General features: G+C 43.7%; 1 protein-coding gene across 5 annotated transcripts in view; it reads left to right on the forward strand.

Annotated features, from left to right (window-relative positions):
* Nucleotides 1-25,682, forward strand: part of LOC128666479 (RAF proto-oncogene serine/threonine-protein kinase) — a 530,187-nt gene that overhangs the window by 262,716 nt on the left and 241,789 nt on the right. For all 5 annotated transcript variants that reach the window (XM_053721101.1, XM_053721099.1, XM_053721102.1 and 2 more), the window contains exon 5: nt 3,494-3,648. In XM_053721101.1, coding sequence (XP_053577076.1) covers nt 3,494-3,648 — 155 coding nt within the window. The remainder of the gene's footprint in view (nt 1-3,493; nt 3,649-25,682) is intronic.

Raw genomic sequence — 25,682 nt, forward strand, 5'->3', positions numbered from 1 at the left:
CTTCTATCAAGAGTTTATTTTAAAATAGTGCCGGCTTGTACTATTTACTCTGCAGCAGAATTTTCACAAAGGTTGCTAGGGTCCCTTTTAGCGGTGCTAAGGCCAAGGGGCATTGCAGTAGCACCTTAACTAGACGACATTTTAATACAGGCGTCGTCCTTTCACAAAGCAAGGGCTCATACGGACTTTGTTCTAGCCTTTCTAAGGTCTCACGGGTGGAAGGTGATCATAGAAAAAAGTTCTCTGTCCCCGTTCACAAGGGTTCCCTTCCTGGGAACAATAATAGACTCGGTAGAAATGAAAATCTTTGACAGAGGTCAGGAAATTAAAACTTTTGAACACTTGTCGAGTTCTTCAATCCATTCCTCAACCCTCCATAGCTCAGTGCATGGAGGTAATAGGACTAATGGTTGCGGCAATGGACGTGGTTCCTTTTGCTCGAATTCATTTAAGACCATTGCAACTGTGCATGCTCAAACAATGGAATGGGGATTATGCAGATTTGTCTCCCCAGATTCAGATGGACCAGCAAACCAGAGACTCACTCCTCTGGTGGTTGTCTCAGGATCACCTGTCTCAGGGAATGAGTTTCCGAAGACTGGAGTGGATCATTGTCACGACCGACGCCAGCCTCTTAGGCTGGGGCGCGGTCTGGAAGTCCCTGAAGGCTCAGGGTCTATGGTCTCGGGAAGAATCTCTTCTCCCGATAAACATTTTGGAATTGAGAGCGATATTTAATGCGCTCCAGGCATGGCCTCAACTAGCGGAGGCCAAATTCATCAGATTTCAGTCGGACAACATGACTGTAGCGTACATCAATCATCAGGGGGGAACAAAGAGTTCCCTGGCGATGAGGGATGTATCCAAGATCATCAAATGGGCAGAGGATCACTCCTGCCATCTATCAGCAATTCACATCCCAGGAGTGGACAACTGGGAAGCGGATTATCTGAGTCGTCAGACTTTCCATCCGGGGGAGTGGGAACTCCACCCGGAGGTTTTTGCTCAGCTGACCCAGCTATGGGGCATTACAGATCTGGATCTGATGGCGTCACGTCAGAACTCCAAAGTTACACGTTACGGGTCCAGGGATCCCAAGGCGACATTGGTAGATGCCTTAGTAGCGCCTTGGTCGTTCAATCTAGCTTATGTCTTTCCACCGTTTCCCCTTCTCCCCTGGCTAGTAGCCAGGATCAAACAGGAGAAGGCTTCGGTAATTCTGATAGCTCCTGCGTGGCCACGCAGGACTTGGTATGCAGACCTGGTGAATATGTCATCGGTTCCACCATGGAAGCTGCCTTTGAGGCAGGACCTTCTAATTCAAGGTCCATTCGAACATCCAAACCTAGTTTCTCTGCAACTGACTGCTTGGAGATTGAACGCTTGATTCTAGCTAAGCGTGGGTTTTCGGAATCAGTTAAAGATACTCTGATCCAGGCTAGAAAGCCTGTCACCAGGAAAATTTACCATAAGATATGGCGGAAATATCTTTGCTGGTGCGAATCCAAGGTTTACTCATGGAGTAAGATTAGGATTCCAAGGATACTATCTTTTCTCCAAGAAGGATTGGAGAAAGGTCTGTCAGCTAGTTCTTTAAAGGGACAGATATCTGTTCTGTCTGTTTTGTTACACAAGCGTCTGGCAGCCATGCCAGATATTCAGGCGTTTGTACAGGCTTTAGTCAGAATCAAGCCTGTCTACAGACCTGTGGCTCCTCCATGGAGTCTAAATTTAGTTCTTTCAGTTCTTCAAGGGGTTCCGTTTGAACCTCTGCATTCCATAGATATTAAGTTACTATCTTGGAAAGTTTTGTTTTTAGTAGCTATTTCTTCTGCTAGAAGAGTTTCTGAATTGTCTGCTTTGCAGTGTAATTCACCCTATCTGGTGTTTCATACAGATAAGGTCGTTTTACGTAGCAATCCTGGTTTTCTTCCAAAAGTGGTTTCCAATAAGAATATCAACCAGGAAATAGTTGTTCCTTCTGTGTCCTAATCCAGTTTCTAACAAGGAACGTCTGTTACACAATCTTGAATTACAGCTCACTCTACTAGAGCTGTGGCTTCCACATGGTCTTTCAAGAATGAGGCTTCTGTTGAACAGATTTGTAAGGCAGCGACTTGGTCTTCACTGCATACGTTTGCCAAATTTTACAAAGTCGATACTTTTGCTTCTTCGGAGGCTATTTTTGGGAGAAAGGTTTTGCAAGCAGTGGTGCCTTCCGTTTAGGTTACCTGACTTGTTCCCTCCCTTCATCCATGTCCTAAAGCTTTGGTATTGGTTCCCACAAGTAAGGATGAAGCCGTGGACCGGATACACCAATGTAGGAGAAAACAGAATTTATGTTTACCTGATAAATATCTTTCTCCTACGGTGTATCCGGTCCACGGCCCGCCCTGGCATTTTGGTCAGGTTTAAATTTATTTTTTGTAAACTACAGTCACCACTGCACCCTATGGTTCTCCTTTTTCTCCTAACAGTCGGTCGAATGCCTGAGGGGAGCTATATGGACAGCTCTGCTGTGTTCTCTCTTTGCCACTTCCTGTAGGGATTGAGAATATCCCACAAGTAAGGATGAAGCCGTGGACCGGATACACCGTAGGAGAAAGAAATTTATCAGGTAAACAAAAATTCTGTTTTTTTACCCATTTCCCAGTTTTGCATAACCATCACCATAATATTAATATACTTTTTACCTCTTTGATTACCTTGTATCTAAGCATCTTCTGACAGCCCCCTGATAAAATGACTTTTTATTATCTATCGAATTGCATTTCAGCCAATTAGTGCTGTGTTGTGCTGACTCTTAAATAACTCTACGGGCATTAGAACAATGTTATCTATATGGCCCACATGAACTAGCAGTCTCCTGTTGTGAAAAGTAAATAAAAAAAAAAAAGCATGTGATAAAAGGCTGTCTGTAGTTGCTTAGAAACAGGCAGAAATTTAGAGGTTTAAATGTTATAAAGTATATTAATATAACTAGTTATACAAAGCTGGGTAACAATTTTAGTGTTGACTGTCCCTTTAAGTTATTTAGGTTTGCATTTGATTAAAATCTTAGAGGAATTCTACTGCTAAAGTGAGGTTGACCTGGTTATTAAAGTGCCATTCAAAGTGGGTTGGAGATGTAGTCCACTGATAACAACCAAATTAGGTGGTTATAGAAAGTAGTTTGAAGGCTGCAGAAGTTGTAGGGCTGTGTTCTAGAAATGATGGTTTCATAGAACAGCAACAGCGAGGGAGGTAGAGGAAAAGAACTTCAAATGATGGGAATATAAGCTATAGGACAGGTAGTAATATTCCGAAAGCTGCAGAATGTTATGCTTGGGAAAGGAGAGGTGTTCCATAGACTACTACCTAATAGCAAGTTGCATGAAGCTTTATAATGCACAAGTTATAAATCATTCTGAATGTAAAGAAACTGATTTGTCAAGCATGACATCATTGTTGCATTTTATTCAAACAGCTTTATTTGTATTTTCTTTACATCCAGGTTCGAAAAACATTTCTTAAACTTGCATTCTGTGACATATGTCAGAAGTTCCTTTTAAATGGCTTTCGGTGTCAAACATGCGGTTACAAGTTTCATGAACATTGTAGCACCAAGGTTCCTACGATGTGTGTAGACTGGAGCAATATAAAACAGCTGTAAGTATTAACTATGCAACTATTTTTTTATTATTCTAACAAAAGGTATTCTAACAAAAGGTAATAAGAACATATCAGTGTGAAGAAAAGTATTTTAAGATTCTATGAGGACCAGTGATGATGATGATTGGGGGTGATTATTTTCTCTTGCTGTGTCAGTCTTTACTTTCAGTCTGTGTGCTTACTTTTTCTTCTTAAACGGGAAGAGTCCACAGCTGCATTCATTACTTTTGGGAATTCAGAACCTGGCCACCAGGAGGAGGCAAAGACACCCCAGCCAAAGGCTTAAATATCTCCCCCACTTCCCTCATCCCCCAGTCATTCTTTGCCTTTCGTCACAGGAGGTTGGCAGAGAAGTTTCAGAATATTGAAGATAGTCTCTTATGGAGGGTAGTACTCTTAGAAATGGGACTGGAGTGTTAAGTAATCCTGTCAGCCTCTCAGTGAGAGCTTGGATGAAGTTTAGAGTCTGGAGATGCAGGGAGAGTCTTTCTGCAAAACCATCCTGACTCATATTAACAGCTCCTTGGCAATTGGCATTGACGAGTTTCGCTGCCTGCCTTTATTCACTCAAATCCATGTCAGAAGCGAGGCTACTATCTGTCACACTTGTGAAGGGCTGTGTTTCTTTTCCACGGCACAGATTCCGGTAAGATTGTTTCATTTTATTTCGCTATGTGAATGTAATGTTAACGAAAGAAGTCAGGGTTCCAGTGGGACTCCTTTATCTTAAGAAATCAAGGGTTAATATCTCCTGAGGGGTGTTATTGAACAGGGGGGACTTTAATCATGTTTATGTGATTCTGTCTGCTTATGTGTAGTGATACTTGGGCTCTTGGCTATTCAGAACATAACGGCCTTATCAGTTGTCGCGGTCTCTTTAGATTTGCGCGCCCTTTTTGTGACTTGCACGGTGCACCTCATGACCGGGTGCGGTTACGTTGTATTCCGCTTCCGTTTTCTTACTGAATGGCCGACGGAGAGAGTCTGCTCGTTAGTTGACTGGTTCACAGGAGGTGGTGAGTGAGTGGGGGTGTAAAAAAATGAAGGGTGCGGTTTAATGTTTGTCCATTTTTGCAATCTTAAAGTTATGGAGGATTCTGATTTTTTTTTTTTTTTTTTTTTTTTAGACACGGATATCTCCGATTCAGAGAATGTGTCTTGCAAAGAATATGAAATGGCCCGGGTTATCAATGCCCATCAGTTACGTTCCGATTGCCGTACTCTCTTCTCCCGAATCAGGGAACTTAAAGTGAGTTGAGCCATCCGCCCCCAAGGATTCCATGTCCTGTGAGGTGCGTGCTCAAGAACATTCTTTTGCTCTGCAAGCAGGTGTCCCTATTGCTGTTGCTCCTTCTCCGGAAGGCAGCTTGTTTCCTCCAGAGGTTACGGCACGGTTCCGCATGGCCATATCTATGGTGCTGGTTCATTTATATCTCCCAAGTGAAATATTTTTAAGGTACTGGCCGTGTTCTGTCAACCAGGGCCCGTCGGGCATGAGATCGCCTGATTCAGTTCGGCCTTCTGGGGAAGCGACGGCCTCTGAGGCCATCAATCCGGCGAGGGATAATTTTGCCTTCCGTTATAGGCTGGCATGTCTTTGTGTTCTACAAAGGCATGTTTTGGCAGTGCTGGAGGATTCCAATTCTAGTGGGCCGAGGGATCCTCTGCCTTTTGTGCCGGATGACAAGCTGAGTTAGACGTTTGGCGATGAAGCCAATCTCCTTGATGTCTCAGTTTTTCTTTCTTTTATGTATCGGTTCCAGTTCTGAGCTTGGGAGAGGGGGCTTTGATCGGCTGGTCCTGTTGGCGTGCCCATTCTCCTTAGTCGTTCACCCGCAGGTACTGCTTAACTTTTTATTTTGATCCGGTTAGGATGTGTTTGATTTGTTGTAATAAGCTTGTGTCTGAAATAATTTCTTCTATAATGTACGACGAGTTCACGGATTCATCCTTTACGTAAGTACTAGGAAGGGTAAAGTGAAAGAGGTGATAAAATATTACGCCTAGATTTAGAGTTCTGCGTTAGCCGTTTATACCAGCGTTAGGGGCTCCTAACGCTGGTTTTGGCCGCCCGCTGGTATTTAGAGTCAGTCAGGAAAGGGTCTAACGCTCACTTTCCAGCCGCGACTTTTCCATACCGCAGATCCCCCTACGCCAATTGCATATCCTATCTTTTCAATGGGATCTTTCTAACGCCGGTGTTTAGAGTCTTGGCTGAAGTGAGCGTTAGAAATCTAACGACAAGACTCCAGCCGCAGGAAAAAGCCAGGAGTTAAGAGCTTTCTGGGCTAACGCCGGTTCATAAAGCTCTTAACTACTGTGCTCTAAAGTACACTAACACCCATAAACTACCTATGTACCCCTAAACCGAGGCCCCCACACATCGCCGCCACTCTTAAATTTTTTAACCCCTAATCTGCCGACTGCACACCGCCGCAACCTACATTATCCCTATGTACCCCTAATCTGCTGCCCCTAACATCGCCGACCCCTACATAATATTTATTAGCCCCTAATCTGCCCCCCCCCCATACGTCGCCGCTACCTACCTACAATTATTAACCCCTAATCTGCCGACCGGACCTCACCGCTACTATAATAAATGTATTAACCCCTAAAGCTAAGTCTAACCCTAACACTAACACCCCCCTAAGTTAAATATAATTTTATTCTAACGAAATAAAATAATTCTTATTAAATAAATTATTCCTATTTAAATCTAAATACTTACTTGTAAAATAAACCCTAATATAGCCACAATATAAATAATAATTATATTGTAGCTATTTTAGGATTTATATTTATTTTACAGGCAACTTTGTATTTATTTTAACTAGGTACAATAGCTATTAAATAGTTATTAACTATTTAATAGCTACCTAGTTAAAATAATTACAAAATTACCTGTAAAATAAATCCTAACCTAAGTTACAATTAAACCTAACACTACACGATTAATTAAACTATCTACAATTATCTACAATTAAATCAACTAAACTAAATTACAGAAACAAACACTAAATTACAAAAAATAAAAAAAAGATTACAAGAATTTTAAACTAATTACACCTACTCTAAGCCCCCTAAAAAAAACAAAGCCCCCCAAAATAAAAAAAAATGCCCTACCCTATTCTAAAATAAAAATTGTAAAGCTCTTTTACCTTACCAGCCCTTAAAAGGGCCTTTTGCGGGGCATGCCCCAAAGAAAACGGCTCTTTTGCATTTAAATAAACATACAATACACCCCCCCCCCCAACATTACAACCCACCACCCAAACACCCCTTAAAAAAACCGAACACTAAGCCCCTGAAGATCTTCCTACCTTATCTTCACCACGCCGGGTATCACCGATCCGTCCAGAAGAGGCTCCGAAGTCTTCCTCCTATCCGGCAAGAAGAGGTCCAGAAGAGGGTCCAAAGTCTTCATCCTATCCGGCAAGAAGAGTAGATCCGGACCGGCAAACATCTTCATCCAATCGGCATCTTCTATCTATCTTCTTCCATCCGGCGCGGAGCGGGATCATCTTGAAGCAGCCGACGCGGATACATCCTCTTCTTCCGGCGACTCCCGACGAATGAAGGTTCCTTTAAGGGACTTCATCCAAGATGGCGTGAACTTGAATCTGATTGGCTGATTCAATCAGCCAATCAGATTTTTCCTACCTTAATTCCAATTGGCTGATAGAATCCTATCAGCCAATCGTAATTCGAGGGACGCCATCTTGGATGACGTCCCTTAAAGGAACCTTCATTCGTCGGGAGTCGCCGGAAGAAGAGGATGGATCCACGTCGGCTGCTTCTAGATGGTCCCGCTCCGCGCCGGGTGGAAGAAGATAGAAGATGCCGCTTGGATGAAGATGTTTGCCGGTCCGGATCTCCTCTTCTTGCCGGATAGGATGAAGACTTTGAACCCTCTTCTGGACCTCTTCTTGCCGGATAGGAGGAAGACTTCGGAGCCTCTTCTGGACGGATCGGTGATACCCGGCGTGGTGAAGATAAGGTAGGAAGATCTTCAGGGGCTTAGTGTTAGGTTTTTTAAGGGGTGTTTGGGTTAGATTAGGGGTATGTGGGTGGTGGGTTGTAATGTTGGGGGGGGGGGGGTATTGTATGTTTATTTAAATGCAAAAGAGCTGTTTTCTTTGGGGCATGCCCCGCAAAAGGCCATTTTAAGGGCTGGTAAGGTAAAAGAGCTTTACAATTTTTATTTTAGAATAGGGTAGGGCATTTTTTTTTATTTTGGGAGGCTTTAATTTTTTTTAGGGGGCTTAGAGTAGGTGTAATTAGTTTAAAATTCTTGTAATCTTTTTTTATTTTTTGTAATTTAGTGTTTGTTTGTTTTTGTAGTTTAGTTGATATAATTGTAGATAGTTTATTTAATTAATTTATTGATAGTGTAGTGTGTTAGGTTTAATTGTAACTTGGGTTAGGATTTATTTTGCAGGTAATTTTGTAATTATTTTAACTAGGTAACTATTAAACAGTTATTAACTATTTAATAGCTATTGTACCTGGTTAAAATAAATACAAAGTTGCCTGTAAAATAAATATAAATCCTAAAATAGCTACAATATAATTATTATTTATATTGTAGCTATATTAGGGTTTATTTTACAGGTAAGTATTTAGATTTAAATAGGAATAATTTAATTAATAAGATTTGTTTTATTTTGTTAGATTTAAATTATTTTTAACTTAGGGGGGTGTTAGGGTTAGGGTTAGACTTAGCTTTAGGGGTTAATACATTTATTATAGTAGCGGTGAGGTCCGGTCGGCAGGTTAGGGGTTAATAATTGTAGGTAGGTGGCGGCGACGTTGGGGGTGGCAGATTAGGGGTTAATAAATATAATATAGGGGTCGGCGGTGTTAGGGGCAGCAGATTAGGGGTACATAGGGATTACTTAGGTTGCGGCGGTGTACGGAGCGGCAGATTAGGGGTTAAAAATAATATGCAGGGGTCAGCGATAGCGGGGTCGGCAGATTAGGGGTTAATAAGTGTAAGGTTAGGGGTGTTTAGACTCGGGGTACATGTTAGGGTGTTAGGTGCAGACTTAGGAAGTGTTTCCCCATAGGAAACAATGGGGCTGCATTAGGAGCTGAACGCTGCTTTTTTGCAGGTGTTAGGTTTTTTTTCACCCAAACTGCCCCATTGTTTCCTATGGGGGAAATCGTGCACAAGCACGTTTTTGAAGCTGGCCGTGTCCGTAAGCACCGCTGGTATTGAGAGTTGCAGTGGCGGTAAATATGCCTGTACGCTCCCTTTTTGAAGCCTATTGCAGCCCTTCTGTGAACTCTAAATACCAGCGGTATTTAAAAGTTGTGGGGGAAAAAAGCACGCGTAGCTAACGCACCCCTTTGGCCGCAGAACTCTAAATCTAGCCGTTAGTTTTTAATTTCTTCAAGCAAGCTATCAAAAATTTGGTGCATTTTAAAGCTGTTTTGCAGAACGTGTATCCTTTTTTTTTCTCTTAAAGGCGCAGTACCTTTTTTTAAGATTGTTGTTTTTTTCACTAAATACAGTGTTTTCATGCTTGTTTGTAGTCATTACTAGCCTGTTCAACATGTCTGACATTGAGGAAAGTCATTGTTCAATTTGTTTAGAAGCCATTGTGGAACCCCCACTTAGAATGTGTCCCTCATGCACTGAAAGGTCAATAAATTGCAAAGAACATATTTTAGCTAGTAAAAGTATGTCGCAGGATGATTCTCAGTCAGAAGGGAATCAGATTATGCCATCTAATTCTCCCCAAGTGTCACAACCATTAACGCCCGCACAAGCGACGCCAAGTACTTCTAGTGCGTCTAATTCTTTCACCCTGCAAGATATGGCCGCAGTTATGAATACTACCCTCACAGATGTATTATCTAAGCTGCCTGGGTTGCAGGGGAAGCGCAGTAGGTCTGGTGTGAGAACAAATGCTGAGCCCTCTGACGCTTTATTAGCCGTATCCGATGTACCCTCACAATGTTCTCAGTTGGGGGTGAGGGATTTGCTGTCTGAGGGAGAGATTTCTGATTCAGGAAAGATGTTCCCTCAGACAGACTCGGATATGACGGCATTTAAACTAGAACACCTCCGCTTATTGCTCAGGGAGGTTTTAGCGACTCTGGATGATTGTGACTCTATTGTAGTTCCAGAGAAATTGTGTAAAATGGACAGATTTCTAGAGGTTCCTGCTTACACTGATGTTTTTCCGGTCCCTAAGAGGATTTCGGACATTGTTACTAAGGAGTGGGATAGACCAGGTATTCCGTTCGCTACCCCTCCTACTTTTAAGAAAATGTTTCCCATATCAGACACCATGCTGGACTCGTGGCAGACGGTCCCTTAAGGTGGAGGGTGCTATTTCTACCCTGGCTAAGCGTACAACTATACCTATTGAGGACAGTTGGGCTTTCAAAGATCCTATGGATAAAAAAATTAGAGGATCTCCTAAAGAAAGTATTTGTTCATCAGAGTGTTCTTCTCCAACCTATAGCGTGCATTGTTCCCGTAACTACTGTAGCTGCTTTTTGGTTCGAGGCTCTGGAGGAGGCTCTTCAGGTTGAGACCCCATTAGATGATATTCTGGATAGAATTAGGGCTCTCAAGCTAGCTAATTCTTTCATTACAGATGCTGCTTTTCAACTGGCTAAATTAGCGGCAAAGAATTCAGGTTTTGCCATTTTAGCGCGTAGAGCGTTATGGCTTAAGTCCTGGTCTGCTGATGTGTCATCAAAATCTAAGCTTTTAGCTCTCTTTCAAGGTTAAGACCCTATTCGGGCCTGATCTGAAAGAGATCATTTCAGACATCAATGGCGGGAAAGGCCATGCCCTTCCTCAGGATAAGACAAATAAGATGAGGACCAAACAAAATAATTTTCGTTCCTTTCGAAACTTCAAAGGTGGTCCCTCTACCTCTTCCCCTGCTGCAAAGCAAGAGGGGAGGGAATTTTGCTCAATCCAAGTCAGTCTGGAGACCTAACCAGACTTGGAACACAGGTAAACAGGCCAAGAAGCCCGCTGTTGCCATCAAGACAGCATGAAGGGGTAGCCCCTGATCCGGGACTGGATCTAGTAGGGGGCAGACTTTCTCTCTTTGCTCAGGCTTGGGCAAGAGACGTTCAGGACTCCTGGGCTTTAGAAATCGTAACCCAGGGGTATCTTCTAGATTTCAAAGATTCTCCTTCAAGGTGGAGATTCCATCTTTCTCAATTGTCTGTAAACCAGACAAAAAGAGAGGCGTTCTTACGCTGTGTAGAAGACCTATATACCATGGGAGTGATCTGCCCAGTTTCGAAAACAGAACAGGGGCAGGGGTTCTACAATCTGTTTGTGGTTCCCAAAAAAGAGGGAACCTTCAGACCAATTTTAGATCTCAAGATCCTAAACAAATTCCTCAGAGTCCCATCATTCAAGATGGAGACCATTCGGACTATTTTACCAATGATCCAGGAGGGTCAATATATGACCACCGTGGACTTAATGGATGCGTATCTACACATCCCTATCCACAAAGATCATCACCAGTTCCTCAGGTTCGCCTTTCTGGACAAGCATTACCAGTTTGTGGCTCTTCCCTTCGGGTTGGCCACAGCTCCCAGAATTTTCACAAAGGTGCTAGGGTCTCTTCTGGCGGTTCTAAGGCCGCGGGCATAGCAGTGGCGCCTTATCTGGACGATATCTTAATTCAGGTGTCGACATACCAACTAGCCAAATCTCACACGGACATCGTGTTGGCTTTTCGAAGATCTCACGGGTGGAAAGTGAACGTAAAAAAGAGTTCACTTATCCCTCTCACAAGTGATCCATTCCTGGGAACTCAGAAAAATTTTCATGTCCACCGAATCTATCAGACGGAGGTCAGGAAATCAAAGATTTTAACCACCTGCCGAGCTCTTCATTCCATTCCTCGGCCGTCAGTGGCTCAGTGTATGGGGGTAATCGGACTAATGGTAGCGGCAATGGACATGGTTCCGTTTGCTCGCTTGCATCTCAGACCACTGCAACTATGCATGCTCAAACAGTGGAATGGGGATTATGCAGATTTATCTCCTCAGATAAATCTGGATCAAGAGACCAGAGAGACTCTTCTTTGGTGGTTGTCACAGGATCATCTGTCCCAGGGAATGTGTTTCCGCAGGCCAGCATGGGTCATAGTGACGACTGACGCCAGCCTATTGGGCTGGGGTGCAGTCTGGAATTCCCTGAAAGCCCAGGGTTTGTGGACTCAGGAGGAGACTCTCCTCCCGATAAATATTCTAGAACTGAGAGCGATATTCAACGCGCTTCAGGTGTGGCCTCAGCTGGTGTCGGCCAGATTTATAAGATTCCAGTCGGACAATATCACGACTGTAGCATATATCAATCAGGGGGGAACAAAGAGTTCTCTAGCGATGATAGAGGTTACCAAAATAATTCGATGGGCAGAGACTCACTCTTGCCATCTATCAGCAATCTATATCCCAGGAGTGGAGAACTGGGAAGCGGATTTTCTCGTCGTCAGACTTTTCATCCGTGGGAGTGGGAACTCCATCCGGAGGTGTTTGCACAATTGATTCAGCAATGGGGCACACCAGAATTGGATCTGATGGCGTCTCGTCAGAACGCCAAACTTCCTTGTTACGGGTCCAGGTCAAGGGATCCTCAGGCAGTACTGATAGATGCTCTAGCAGTACCCTGGTCGTTCAACCTGGCTTATGTGTTTCCACCATTTCCTCTACTTCCTCGTCTGATTGCCAGCATCAAACAGGAGAGAGCTTTGGTGATTTTGATAGCACCTGCGTGACCACGCAGGACTTGGTATGCAGACCTGGTGGACGTGTTGTCTCTTCCACCATGGACTCTGCCACTGAGACAGGACCTTCTGATTCAAGGTCCGTTCCAGCATCCAAATCTACTTTCTCTGCGGCTGACTGCTTAGAGAAATCCCGCTTGGATAAAATCAAGCGTTCAATCTCCGAGTCGGTCATAGATACCTTGATTCAGGCTTGAAAGCCTGTCACTAGGAAAATTTTATCATAAGATATGGCGTAAATATCTTTATTGGTGCGAATCCAAAGGCTACTCATGGAGTAAGATCAGGATTCCTAGGATTTTGTCCTTTCTCCAAGAAGGATTGGAGAAGGGGCTATCAGCTAGTTCCTTAAAGGGACAGATATCTGCTTTATCAATTCTACTGCACAAGTGTCTGGCAGATGTTCCAGACGTTCAGTCGTTCTGTCATTCTTTAGTTAGAATAAAGCCTGTGTTTAAACCTGTTGCTCTGCCATGGAGTTTGAATTTAGTTCTTAAAGTTCTTCAAGGGGTTCCGTTTGAACCTATGCATTAGATATTAAGCTTCTATCTTGGAAAGTTCTGTTTTTAGTTGCTATCTCTTCGGCTCGAAGAGTTTCTGAACTATCTGCGGTGCAATGCGACTCGCCTTATCTTGTTTTCCATGCTGATAAGGTGGTTTTGCGTACCAAACCTGGATTCCTTCCTAAGGTTGTTACTAATAGGAATATCAATCAGGAAATTGTTGTTCCTTCTCTGTGTCCTAATCCTTCCTCTAAGAAGGAGCTTCTATTGCACAACTTGGACGTGGTTCGTGCTTTGAAGTTTTACTTGCAAGCAACCAAGGATTTCCGTCAAACATTTTCTTTGTTTGTTGTCTATTCTGGAAAACGTAGAGGTTAAAAAGCTACGGCTACCTCTTTCTTTTTTTGGCTGCAAAGCATCATCCGTTTGGCATACGGGACTGCTGGACAGCAGCCTCCTGAAAGGATTACAGCTCACTCTACTAGAGAGGTGGCTTCCACATGGGCTTTAAAAAATGATGCTTCTGTTGAACAGATTTGTAAGGCTGCGACTTGGTCTTCGCTTCATACCTTTTCCAAATTTGATACTTTTGCTTCTTCGGAGGCTATTTTTGGGAGAAAAGTAATTCAAGTAGTGGTGCCTTCTGTTTAACCATCTGTCTTGTCCCTCCCGTTCATCCGTGTCCTGTAGCTTTGGTATTGTATACCACAAGTAAAGGATGAATCCGTGGACTCGTCGTACCTTATAGAAGAAAAGTAAATTTATGCTTACCTGATTAATTTCTTCTATGGTACGACGAGTCCACGGCCCGCCCTGTCATTTTATGACAGATTATATTTTTTTATTTTAAACTTCGGTCACCTCTGCTCCTTATAGTTTCTCCTTTTTCTTCCTGTACCTTCGGTCGAATGACTGGGGGGTGGAGCTAAGGGAGGAGCTATATAGACACCTCTGCTGTGGTGCTCTTTGTCACTTCCTGTTAGCAGCAGGATAATATCCCACAAGTAAAGGATAAATCCGTGGACTTGTCGTACCATAGAAGAAATTTAATTTACCAGGTAAGCATAAATTTACTTTTCTGTTTTGGGAACGTTCTTTCTCTGCAACTGATACTTGCGATGTTGTAGTCGCGTGGGCAATTCCTCGGAAGTTGCACACTTTTTTGTTAAGAACATAGTTATGTTTCTAGTTCATATTATCAAACCTTTAGGTCGATTTCTTTTACATGATATGACGAGTCCACGGATTTCATCCTTATGGGATATCGCCTCCTGGTCATCAGGAGGAGGCAAAGAACACCACAACAGAGCTGTATATATAGCTTTCCTCTTCCCTCCCACCCCAGTCATTCTCTTTGCCTGTGTTAGTGATAGGAAGAGGTAAAGTGAGGTGTTAGTTTAGATTCTTCAATCAAGAGTTTATTATTTTTTGTGTAGTGCCTAAGTGTGCTACTTTGTTTTAGGGTGTAGCCTAGACCAGATCAGTCTCTTCAGTTACAAAAGAGAAGCATCTGGTGGCTTCAAAGCAATGGAAACTGGAGGGATTCTATTCTCTCTATGCCTCCCATGATGTGTGCTGCCCTTCAGATTATGGTCTTAGCATATTTTAACTAAGACCCGGTATGTCTCCACAGCTCTACAGGAGGGAACTGCAGAACCTCTTGAATGTGGGACTGATCATGCTGTCGCTCAGCTTTCAGGTATGTACAGCTTTTTTATTCTGGGACAATCTTAACTCAGAAAAGGGCTGTAGGGGTTGCCTCTCATATGGGCTTTAAGACTGACTTCAATTGGTGGTACAGGGTATTTCAAGGGACAATGTGAAATGCTAACAGTCAGTGTCACGTAGTGGGGCTAACTATGTTCATTTGGCTCCTACAGTGACGTTATTATAATCAGGGCTGTTGTTTGACGCTGGGGATTGCTGAGAAAAACGGCTTAACAGACCGTAATATGTTAATGCGTTTTGTTACTGTGTTTAACTGCTGTGAGCATTACTGGGTAGTTTCAGGGTTTACAGTTGCTTATTGATTTTATTCGGCCATTTTTTTACCTTGCTAGAGGCCTTCTCTCTGATTACCACCCACAAGGGGCGGAGCTGACTTTGCGCGCTTCAGACCGGATGCGTCTTGGAGCCGCGCTCTTTCTTCTGGCTAAGATCTGCAGAGGACGTGTTTCCCGGAAGCTTGTCGAGACCGCATGGTTATAGTAATTAAAGCAGGCGGTCTTGAGCGTCTGGGTGTTTGACTGTTTGTGTCACTGTGTCGTGGTGGCAGGTAGGCTCCGCAGCGGAGCTGTGGCGTGGTGCACTGGTTTACACTTCTTTCTTTTTGTAAAATATATTTAAGTATTTTAAGACACAGAATGCTTCTAGAGCAAAGCATAACAGTATATTATAGCAGCGATTATAAGCACATTATAAGTCAAACAAGCTTATAGCTGCCTTAGTTTTGAACATAAAACGTTTCCATTTTTCTGTTTTTTTTTATACAAAAGAAAAGAAAAATGTTTACATAGACAGACTGTGCTTTTGTCATTTATATTGATAGTACCATATTCATTCTTGTTTGAGATATGGATTTGCAAACTGTCACATGTTCATTATGTTTGAATGCCGATGTGGAACCCCCTGTTACTTTTTGTCCCTCATGTACTGAGAGGGCTTTACAGTTTAAAGAACAAATTTTCTTTGATGCAAGTACATCTAAGGATGTTTCTCAGCCTGATGAGACTCTGGGTATGCCGCATCTTTCTCCCCAAGCGTCACAACCTTTAACGCCTGCCCAAGCGACTCCGTGTTCTTCAACTGCATCCACTTCATTCACTCTGCAGGATATGGCTGCATTTATGTCATCCACTCTTACAGAAGTTTTATCTAAGTTGCCAGTGTTACAATGCAAACGCAGCAGGACAGAAACCCATGTGGTTCCTGCGACTTCTGATGCTTTGATGGCTATCTCCGATGTACCCTCCCAGAGCTCTGAATTGGGGGGTGGGGAGACACTGTCTGAGGGGGAACTGTCTGATTCAGGAAGTGCATTGCCCCAGACAGATTTGGACGTCATTTCTTTCAGATTTAAACTTTAACAACTCCGTCTGTTACTGCGAGAGGTTTTGATGACTCTGGAGGACTGTGACTCTATTGTGGTCCCACCAGACAAATTGTGTAAGATAGGCAAATGCTTAGAGGTTCCTTCTTATTCCGATGTTTTCCGGTTCCTAAGAGAATTTCGGAAATTGTTGCAAGGGAATGGGGAAGACCGGGTATCCCGTCTCTCCTTCCCCTATTTTTAAGAAAATGTACCCTATAGCTGACACAGTTCGGGACTCTTGGCAGACGGTCCCTAAGGTGGAGGGAGCTATCTCTACCCTGGCGAAGCGTGCAACTATTCCTATCAAGGACAGTTGTGCTTTCAAAGACCCCATAGATAAGAAGTTGAACGGTCTTCTCAAAAAGCTCTATGTTCATCAAGGAATTTTATTGCAACCAGCGGCCTGCATTGTAACAGTCACAACTGTGGCTGCTTTTGGTTTGAAGCTCTAGAAGAGTCTCTTAAGACGGAGACTTCTTTGGAGGAAATACAAGATAGAATTAAGGCCCTTAAGCTGGCTACTTCCTTTATTACGGATACTGCCTTTCAGATCACCAATTTGGCCGCTAAGAGTTCAGGATTCTCCATCTTAGCACGGAGAGCCCTATGGTTGGAATCTTGGTCTGCGGATATGTCCTCTAAATCCAAGCTTTTGGCTATTCCTTTCAAGGGAAAGACCCTATTCGGGCCTGACTTGAAAGAAATCATTTCTGACATTACAGGAGGTAAGGGTCACCACCTCCATCAAGATAAGACATCTAAACAAAAGGAACGACAGAGTAATTTTCGTTTCTTTCGCAATTTCAAAGGAGTCACCCCTCCATCTTCCACTAAGCAGGAAGGGAATTATTCACAAGCCAAGTCCACCTGGAGACCCAACCAGGCTTGGAACAAGGGTAAACAACCCAAGAAGCCCGCTGCTGCTCCCAAGACAGCATGAAGGGGCGGCCCCCGTTCCGGGACCGGCTCTAGTAGGGGGCAGACTTTCTCTCTTTGTCCAGGCTTGGATAAGAGACGTTCAGGATCCCTGGACACTAGAAATCGTGTCTCAAGGGTATCAGTTGGAGTTCAAAAATTCCTTCCCAAGGGGAAGGTTTCTTCTTACACGATTGTCTGTAGACCAGATAAAAAGAGAGGCGTTCTTACGTTGTGTAAAAGACCTCTCCACTATGGGAGTAATTTGTCCCGTTCCAGAACAGGGGCAGGGGTTTTACTCAAATCTTTTAGTGGTTCCCAAAAAAGAGGGAACGTTCCGACCCATTTTAGATCTTAAGTGTCTAAACAAGTTTCTCAGAGTTCCATCCTTCAAGATGGAGACTATTCGGACAATTCTTCCATTGATCCTGGAGGGTCAATATATGACTACCATGGACTTAAAGGATGCATATCTTCATATTCCTATCCACAGAGATCACCAGTTCCTGAGGTTTGCCTTTCTGGACAAACATTTTCAGTTTGTGGCCCTTCCTTTCGGGCTGGCCACGGCTCCCAGGATCTTCACAAAAGTTCTAGGGTCTCTGCTGGCGGTTCTCAGGCCGCGGGGCATTGCAGTGGCGCCTCATCTGGACAATATTCTGATCCAGGCGTCATCTTCAAAGACAAAGTCTCATACCAACATGGTTCTATCCTTTCTAAGGACTCACGGGTGGAAGGTGAATCTAGAAAAGAGTTCACTAATTCCACAGACAAGGGTTCCTTTCCTGGGAACTCTAATAGACTCTATATCCATGAACATCTTCTTGACGGAAGTCAGAAAGTTAAAGATTCTGAATGCATGCCGATCCCTTCAGTCCAATCCTCGGCCATCAGTGGCTCAGTGCATGGAGGTAATTGGATTGATGGTGGCGGCAATGGACATCATTCCATTTGCTCGTTTTCATTTCAGACCTCTACAACTGAGCATGCTCAAACAGTGGAATGGAGATTATGCAAATTTGTCTCCTCAGATAGATCTGGATCAGGAGACAAGAGACTCTCTTCTTTGGTGGTTGTTGCAGGATAATCTGTCCCAAGGGACGTGCTTCCGCAGACGCTCATGGGTGATGGTGACAACGAACGCCAGTCTACTAGGATGGGGTGCAGTCTGGAATTCCCTGAAGGCTCAGGGTGTGTGCACTCTGTCGGAGTCTCTACTTCCAATCAATATTCTGGAGTTGAGGGCAATATTCAATGCGCTTTAGGCTTGGCCTCAGTTGGCTTCGGCCAAATTCATCCGATTTCAGTCGGACAATATCACGACTGTGGCTTACATCAATCATCAGGGAGGAAGAAGGCGTTCCTTAGCAATGACAGAAGTATCCAAGATAATTCGGTGGGCGGAGGCTCACTCTTGTTATCTGTCAGCAATCTACATCCCAGGAGTGGACAACTGGGAAGCAGATTTTTTGAGCAGACAGACGTTTCATCCGGGGGAATGGGAACTCCATCCGGAGGTCTTTGCCACCCTGATTCTCAGATGGGGCAGGCAGGAGCTGGATCTTATGGCATCTTGTCAGAATGCCCAGCTCCCGAGATACGGATCCAGGTCCAGGGATCCTCAGGCCGAACTGATAGATGCCTTGGTCGTTCAACCTAGCTTATGTGTTTCCATCGTTTGCCCTCCTTCCCCGGGTGATTGCTCGGATCAAACAGGAGAGGGCTTCGGACTTGGTATGCCGATCTGGTGGACATGTCATCTCTGCCACCGTGGAAGCTTACATTGAGGCAGAACCTTCTCATTCAGAGACCCTTCCATCATCTGAATCTAATTTCTCTACAGCTGACTGCTTGGAGATTGAACGCTTGATTTTATCTAAGCGAAGGTTCTCTGATTCGGTCATTGATACCTTGATTCAGGCACGTAAGCCTGTTGCTAGAAAGATTTACCATAAGATATGGCATAAATATCTTTATTGGTGCGAATCCAAGGGTTACTCATGGAGTAAGATTAGGATTCCTAGGATTTTGTCTTTTCTCTAAGAAGGATTGGAGAAGGGGTTATCAGCAAGTTCCTTAAAGGGACAGATTTCTACTCAAACGTCTGGCAGATATTCCGGATGTTCAATCCTTTTGTCAGGCTCTGACTAGGATCAGGCCTGTGTTTAGACCTATTGCTCCTCCTTGGAGTTTGAATTTAGTTCTTAAAGTTCTTCAAGGGGTTCCGTTTGAACCTATGCATTCCATGGATATTAAGTTGTTATCTTGGAAAGTTTTATTTTTAGTTGCTATTTCTTCTGCTTGCAGAGTTTCTGAGCTTTCAGCTCTACAGTGTGATTCTCCTTACCTTATTTTTCATTCCGATAAGGTAGTGTTATGTACCAAACCTGGTTTTCCTCCTAAGGTTGTTTCCAACAAAAATATTAATCCGGAAATGATTGTTCCTTCATTGTGTCCCAATCCTTCATCGAAGAAGGAGCAGCTGTTGCATAATTTGGACGTGGTCCGTGCCCTGAAGTTTTATTTGCAGGCGACTAAAGCATTTTGTCAATCACATTATTTGTTGTTTTTTCCGGAAAACGTATGGGCCAGAAAGCTACGACTACCTCCCTTTCTTTTTGGCTGAAGAGTATCATCCGTTTTGCATATGAGACTGCTGGACAGCAGCCACCTGAAATAATTACGGCTCATTCTACTAGGGCTGTGGCTTCTTTATGGGCATTTAAAAATGATGCTTCTGTTGAACAGATTTGAAAGGCTGCAACTTGGTCGTCTCTTCACACTTTTTCCAAATTTTACAAATTTGATGCTTTTGCCTCGTCCAAGGCTGTTTTTGGGAGAAAGGTTCTTCAAGCAGTGGTGCCTTCTGTTTAGGTTCCTGTCTTGTCCCTCCCTTTCATCCATGTCCTATAGCTTTGGTATTGTATCCCATAAGTAAGGATGAAATCCGTGGACTCGTCATATCTTGTAAAAGAAATTTATGCTTACCTGATAAATTTATTTCTTTTGACAAGTCCACGGACCACCCTGTCGTTTTATGAGACAGGTCTTTATTTTTGTTAAGCTTCAGTCACCTCTGCACCTTGGCTTTTCCTTTCTGTTCCTAACTTCGGTCGAATGACTGGAGTGGGAGGGAAGGGAGGAGCTATATATACAGCTCTGCTGTGGTGCTCTTTGCCTCCTCCTGCTGACCAGGAGGCGATATCCCATAAGTAAGGATGAAATCTGTGGACTCGTCATATCGTAAAAGAAATAAATTTATCAGCTAAGCATAAATTTCCTTTTTTTTTTTCTTGGACAGTTCTGGAGTGTTCTTGTACCAGACAGGTACTGGTTGGGTGCTAGCTGCTGTTCCTTGCTGTTCATGGCACCCTCGTGGTGCTGATTATCCTGTCGGATTCTGGATGTCTCTTTGGCCTATTGATGCGGGCTCCGGGCTCGGATTCTTCTACGAAGTTGGGGCTTAGTGCGTAGATCCAACGCTTCTGGAAGGGAGGTTGTGAGCTTCAATCTAAGTTGGCCTTTTTCTTGCAATTTGCTTTAAATACGTGACTGACTTTTTAAGACATCTGCGTGGTTTCTAGAGGTCCCTTTTGGTCTCGGAACCGTGGTTTTCCATTCCTTTAGAGTTTGGAGATGTGGATGACCTCCAGAGGTCTGGTATACGGGGTGGGTGGATGATTTGCATTTTCACTTTCGGTATCTTCCGAATGTCGACTCTTGTAGCCTAGCCTCATTTCCTTTTGTGGTGGCGAAGACTCCTTTTTTCCCCGTCTTGGGTTGGGTCATCTGTGTCTGGAAGTGCGGGCATGTCCTTTTTTTTCCTTTTTCTCAGCTTCTCGCTTGCTCTAGTACTTGGAGCGCAGGGGGCTGGATCACCCGTCTTTTCTACCAGGAGCTGCGAGGCTCCCATTGTTATTCCTGTTACAGGGATTTCTGGGAGACTGATCCTGTAAGTATCTCTGGAGATAGGTCATCTTCTCTAAGAACTGCTCCTGGTAATACCGTGGTCTTTAGGCTCTCGGGTGCTATCCTTCGACCTTATAGCAGATCTAGCCTTTTGGGCTTGTGGGTCGGAGGTCCGGGGTCAGATACAGACCTTTGCCTTTTTGGGGTCAAGAATATGGGTTCGATTTATTTACACTGGCATGTAGATCTGTTAGTCAAGCCTGTCTACAAAGGATTATCTTACGATCCAATGGTAGTACTCTTAGAAATGGAACTGGAGTGTTAAGTAATCCTGTCAGCCTCTCAGTGAGAGCATGGATGAAGGTTAGAGTTCGGAGATGCAGGGAGAGTCTTTCTGCGAAACCATCCCGACTCATTAACAGCTCCTTGGCAATCAGCGTTGATGAGTTTCGCTGCCTGCCTTTATTCACTCAAGTCCATGTCAGAAGTGAGACTACCATCTGTCACACTTGAAGGGCCGTGTTCCTGTTCCACGGCACAGATTCCGGTAAAATCATTTCATTTTATTTCCATATTTATTTATTTATTTATAAAATATTTTACCAGGAAGGATACATTGAGATTTCTCTCATTTTCAAGTATGTCCTGGGATCACAAAACATTGCATTGATAAATAGGGTACAATAAAATACAAAAACAATAATACACAATATATGCAAACATTTAACATAGAGCAGGTACGAAATATTTAATCAACCATGACAGGAGCATTCTCTTTTGAGATATGTATAGAAGGATCTCTTAAAGGATTTTAGGCTTGGGGAAGTTTTTAAAGTGTGAGGGAGGTCATTCCATAATTGTGGCGCTCTGTAGGAAAAGGAGGATCGAGCTGCTTTCTTTTTGTATTGAGGCAAGCTAAATAATGTGCTGTTATTGGATCAGAGTTTATAGGAGGTGGGAATAGCAGGGAAGAGCATTCTGCTCAGGTAGGGTGGGAGCTTCCCAGAAAGGCTCTTAAAGACAAGGCAGGAGAGATGGAGGGTGCGTCTGGATTCCAGCGACAGCCAGTTTAGTTCTTTTAGCATGTCACAATGGTGGGTCCTGTAGTTACATTGTAGCACAAAGCGGCAGAACGAGTTATATAATGTATTTAGTTTATTAAGGTGAGTTTGCGGAGCAGGTGCATATGTGAATGTAATGTTAACGAAAGAAGTCAGGGTCCCAGGGAGAGTCTTTCTGCAAAACCATCCTGATGGTTGAATGTCAGTGTGATGTTAACGAGAAGGTTCTGGAAATTCGGGCATGACCTTCGTTTTGCTCTAGTATGTGGAGTGCAGGGGTCTCCCTGCCTTTTCTGCCAGGAGCTGCGAGGCTCCCATCATTATTCTTTTTTCAGGGATTTCAAGAGACCGATACTGCAAGTATCTCTTGAGACTTCTTGATATCAGAACTACCCTTGGTCATACCATGGGTTTCTCCAACATAGGTGTGTCCGGTCCACGGCGTCATCCTTACTTGTGGGATATTCTCTTCCCCAACAGGAAATGGCAAAGAGCCCAGCAAAGCTGGTCACATGATCCCTCCTAGGCTCCGCCTACCCCAGTCATTCTCTTTGCCGTTGTACAGGCAACATCTCCACGGAGATGGCTTAGAGTTTTTTAGTGTTTAACTGTAGTTTTTATTATTCAATCAAGAGTTTATTTTAAAATAGTGCTGGTATGTACTATTTACTCTGAAACAGAAAAGAGATGAAGATTTCTGTTTGTATGAGGAAAATGATTTTAGCAACCGTTACTAAAATCCATGGCTGTTCCACACAGGACTGTTGAGAGGAATTAACTTCAGTTTGGGGAACAGTGAGCAGTCTTTTGCTGCTTGAGGTATGACACATTCTAACAAGACGATGTAATGCTGGAAGCTGTCATTTTCCCTATGGGATCCGGTAAGCCATTTTTATTCAGACAGTAAATAAGGGCTTCACAAGGGTTTATTAAGACTGTAGACATTTTCTGGGCTAAATCGATCATATTTACACATATTTAGCCTTGAGGAATCATTTAATCTGGGTATTTTTTGTAAAATAATATCGGCAGGCACTGTTTTAGACACTTTAGTCTATAGGGGCTTTCCCTAATCATAGTCAGAGCCTCATTTTCGCGCCGGTATGGCGCACTTGTTTTTGAGAACAGCATGGCATGCAGCTGCATGTGTGTGGAGCTCTGATACATAGAAAAGTCTTTCTGAAGGCATCATTTGGTATCGTATTCCCCTTTGGGCTTGGTTGGGTCTCAGCAAAGCAGATTCCAGGGACTGTAAAGGGGTTAAATATAAAAACGGCTCCGGTTCCGTTATTTTAAGGGTTAAAGCTTCCAAATTTGGTGTGCAATACTTTTAAGGCTTTAAGACACTGTGGTGAAATTTTGGTGAATTTTGAACAATTCCTTCATACTTTTTCGCAATTGCAGTAATAAAGTGTGTTCAGTTTAAAATTTAAAGTGACAGTAACGGTTTTATTTTAAAACGTTTTTTGTGCTTTGTTATCAAGTTTATGCCTGTTTAACATGTCTGAACTACCAGATAGATTGTGTTCTGACTGTGGGGAAGCCAAGGTTCCTTCTCATTTAAATAGATGTGATTTATGTCATAAAAAATTTAGTAAAAATGATGCCCAAGATGATTCCTCAAGTGAGGGGAGTAAGCATGGTACTGCATCATCCCCTCCTTCGTCTACACCAGTCTTGCCCATACAGGAGGCCCCTAGTACATCTAGCGCGCCAATACTCCTTACTATGCAACAATTAACGGCTGTAATGGATAATTCTATCAAAACATTTTAGCCAATATGCCCACTTATCAGCGAACGCGCGACTGCTCTGTTTTAGAATATACTGAAGAGCATGAGGACGCTGATGATATTGTTTCTGAAGGGCCCCTACACCAGTCTGAGGGGGCCAGGGAGGTTTTGTCTGAGGGAGAAATTTCAGATTCAGGAAAAATTTCTCAACAAGCTGAACCTGATGTGATTACTTTTAAATTTAAGTTGGAACATCTCCGCGCTCTGCTTAAGGAGGTGTTATCCAATTTGGATGATTGTGATTATCTGGTCATTCCAGAAACACTATGTAAAATGGACAAGTTCCTAGAGGCCCCGGGGCCCCCCGAAGCTTTTCCTATATCCAAGCGGGTGGCGTACATTGTTAATAAAGAATGGGACAGGCCTGGTATACCTTTCGTACCTCCCCCCATATTTAAAAAATTGTTTCCTATAGTCGACCCCAGAAAGGACTTATGGCAGACAGTCCCCAAGGTCGAGGGGGCGGTTTCTACTCTAAACAAGCGCGCCACTATACCCATAGAAGATAGTTGTGCTTTCCAAGATCCTATGGATAAAAAATTAGAGGTTTGCTAAAAAAGATGTTTGTTCAGCAAGGTTACCTTCTACAACCAATTGCATGCATTGTCCCTGTCACTACAGCCGCGTGTTTCTGGTTCGATGAGCTAGAAAAGGCGATTATTAGTAATTCTTCTTCTTATGAGGAGATTATGGACAGAATTCGTGCTCTTAAATTGGCTAATTCTTTCACCCTAGACGCCACCTTGCAATTGGCTAGGTTAGCGGCGAAAAATTCTGGGTTTGCTATTGTGGCGCGCAGAGCGCTTTGGTTAAAATCTTGGTCAGCGGATGCGTCTTCCAAGAACAAATTGCTTGACATCCCTTTCAAGGGGAAAACACTGTTTGGCCCTGACTTGAAAGAGATTATCTCTGATATCACTGGGGGCAAGGGCCACGCCCTTCCTCAGGATAGGTCTTTCAAGGCCAAAAATAAACCTAATTTTCGTCCCTTTCGCAGAAACGGACCAGCCCCAAGTGCTACGTCCTCTAAGCAGGAGGGTAATACTTCTCAAGCCAATCCAGCCTGGAGACCTATGCAAGGCTGGAACAAAGGAAAGCAGGCCAAGAAACCTGCCACTGCTCCCAAGACAGCATGAGATGCGGGCCCCCGATCCGGGACCGGATTTGGTGGGGGGCAGACTCTCTCTCTTCACTCAGGCTTGGGCAAGAGATGTTCTGGATCCTTGGGCGCTAGACATAGTCTCCCAAGGTTATCTTCTGGAAGTGATTCATCCTGTTCCATTAAGAGAACGAGGGATGGGGTTCTACTCCAATCTGTTCGTAGTTCCCAAAAAAGAGGGAACGTTCAGACCAATCTTAGATCTCAAGATCCTAAACAAGTTTCTCAAGGTTCCATCGTCCAAAATGGAAACCATTCGAACAATCCTTCCATCCAGGAAGGTCAATTCTTGACCACGGTGGATTTAAAGGATGCGTATCTACATATTCCTGTCCACAAGGAACATCATCGGTTCCTAAGGTTCGCATTCCTGGACAAGCATTACCAGTCCGTGGCGCTTCCTTTCGGATTAGCCACTGCTCCAAGGATTTTCTCAAAGGTACTAGGGTCCCTTCTGGCGGTGCTAAGACCAAGGGGCATTGCTGTAGTACCTTACTTGGACGACATTCTGATTCAAGCGTCGTCCCTTCCTCAAGCAAAGGCTCACACGGACATAGTCCTGGCCTTTCTCAGATCTCACGGATGGAAAGTGAACGTGGAAAAGAGTTCTCTATCTCCGTCGACAAGAGTTCCCTTCTTGGGAACAATAATAGACTCCTTAGAAATGAGGATTTTTCTGACAGAGACCAGAAAAACAAAACTTCTAAACTCTTGTCGGATACTTCATTCCGTTCCTCTTCCTTCCATAGCGCAGTGCATGGAAGTGATAGGTTTGATGGTAGCGGCAATGGACATAGTTCCTTTTGTGCGCATTCATCTAAGACCA

The sequence above is a fragment of the Bombina bombina genome, chromosome 7 (assembly GCF_027579735.1).
Source record: "Bombina bombina isolate aBomBom1 chromosome 7, aBomBom1.pri, whole genome shotgun sequence".
Classification (NCBI taxonomy): domain Eukaryota; kingdom Metazoa; phylum Chordata; class Amphibia; order Anura; family Bombinatoridae; genus Bombina; species Bombina bombina.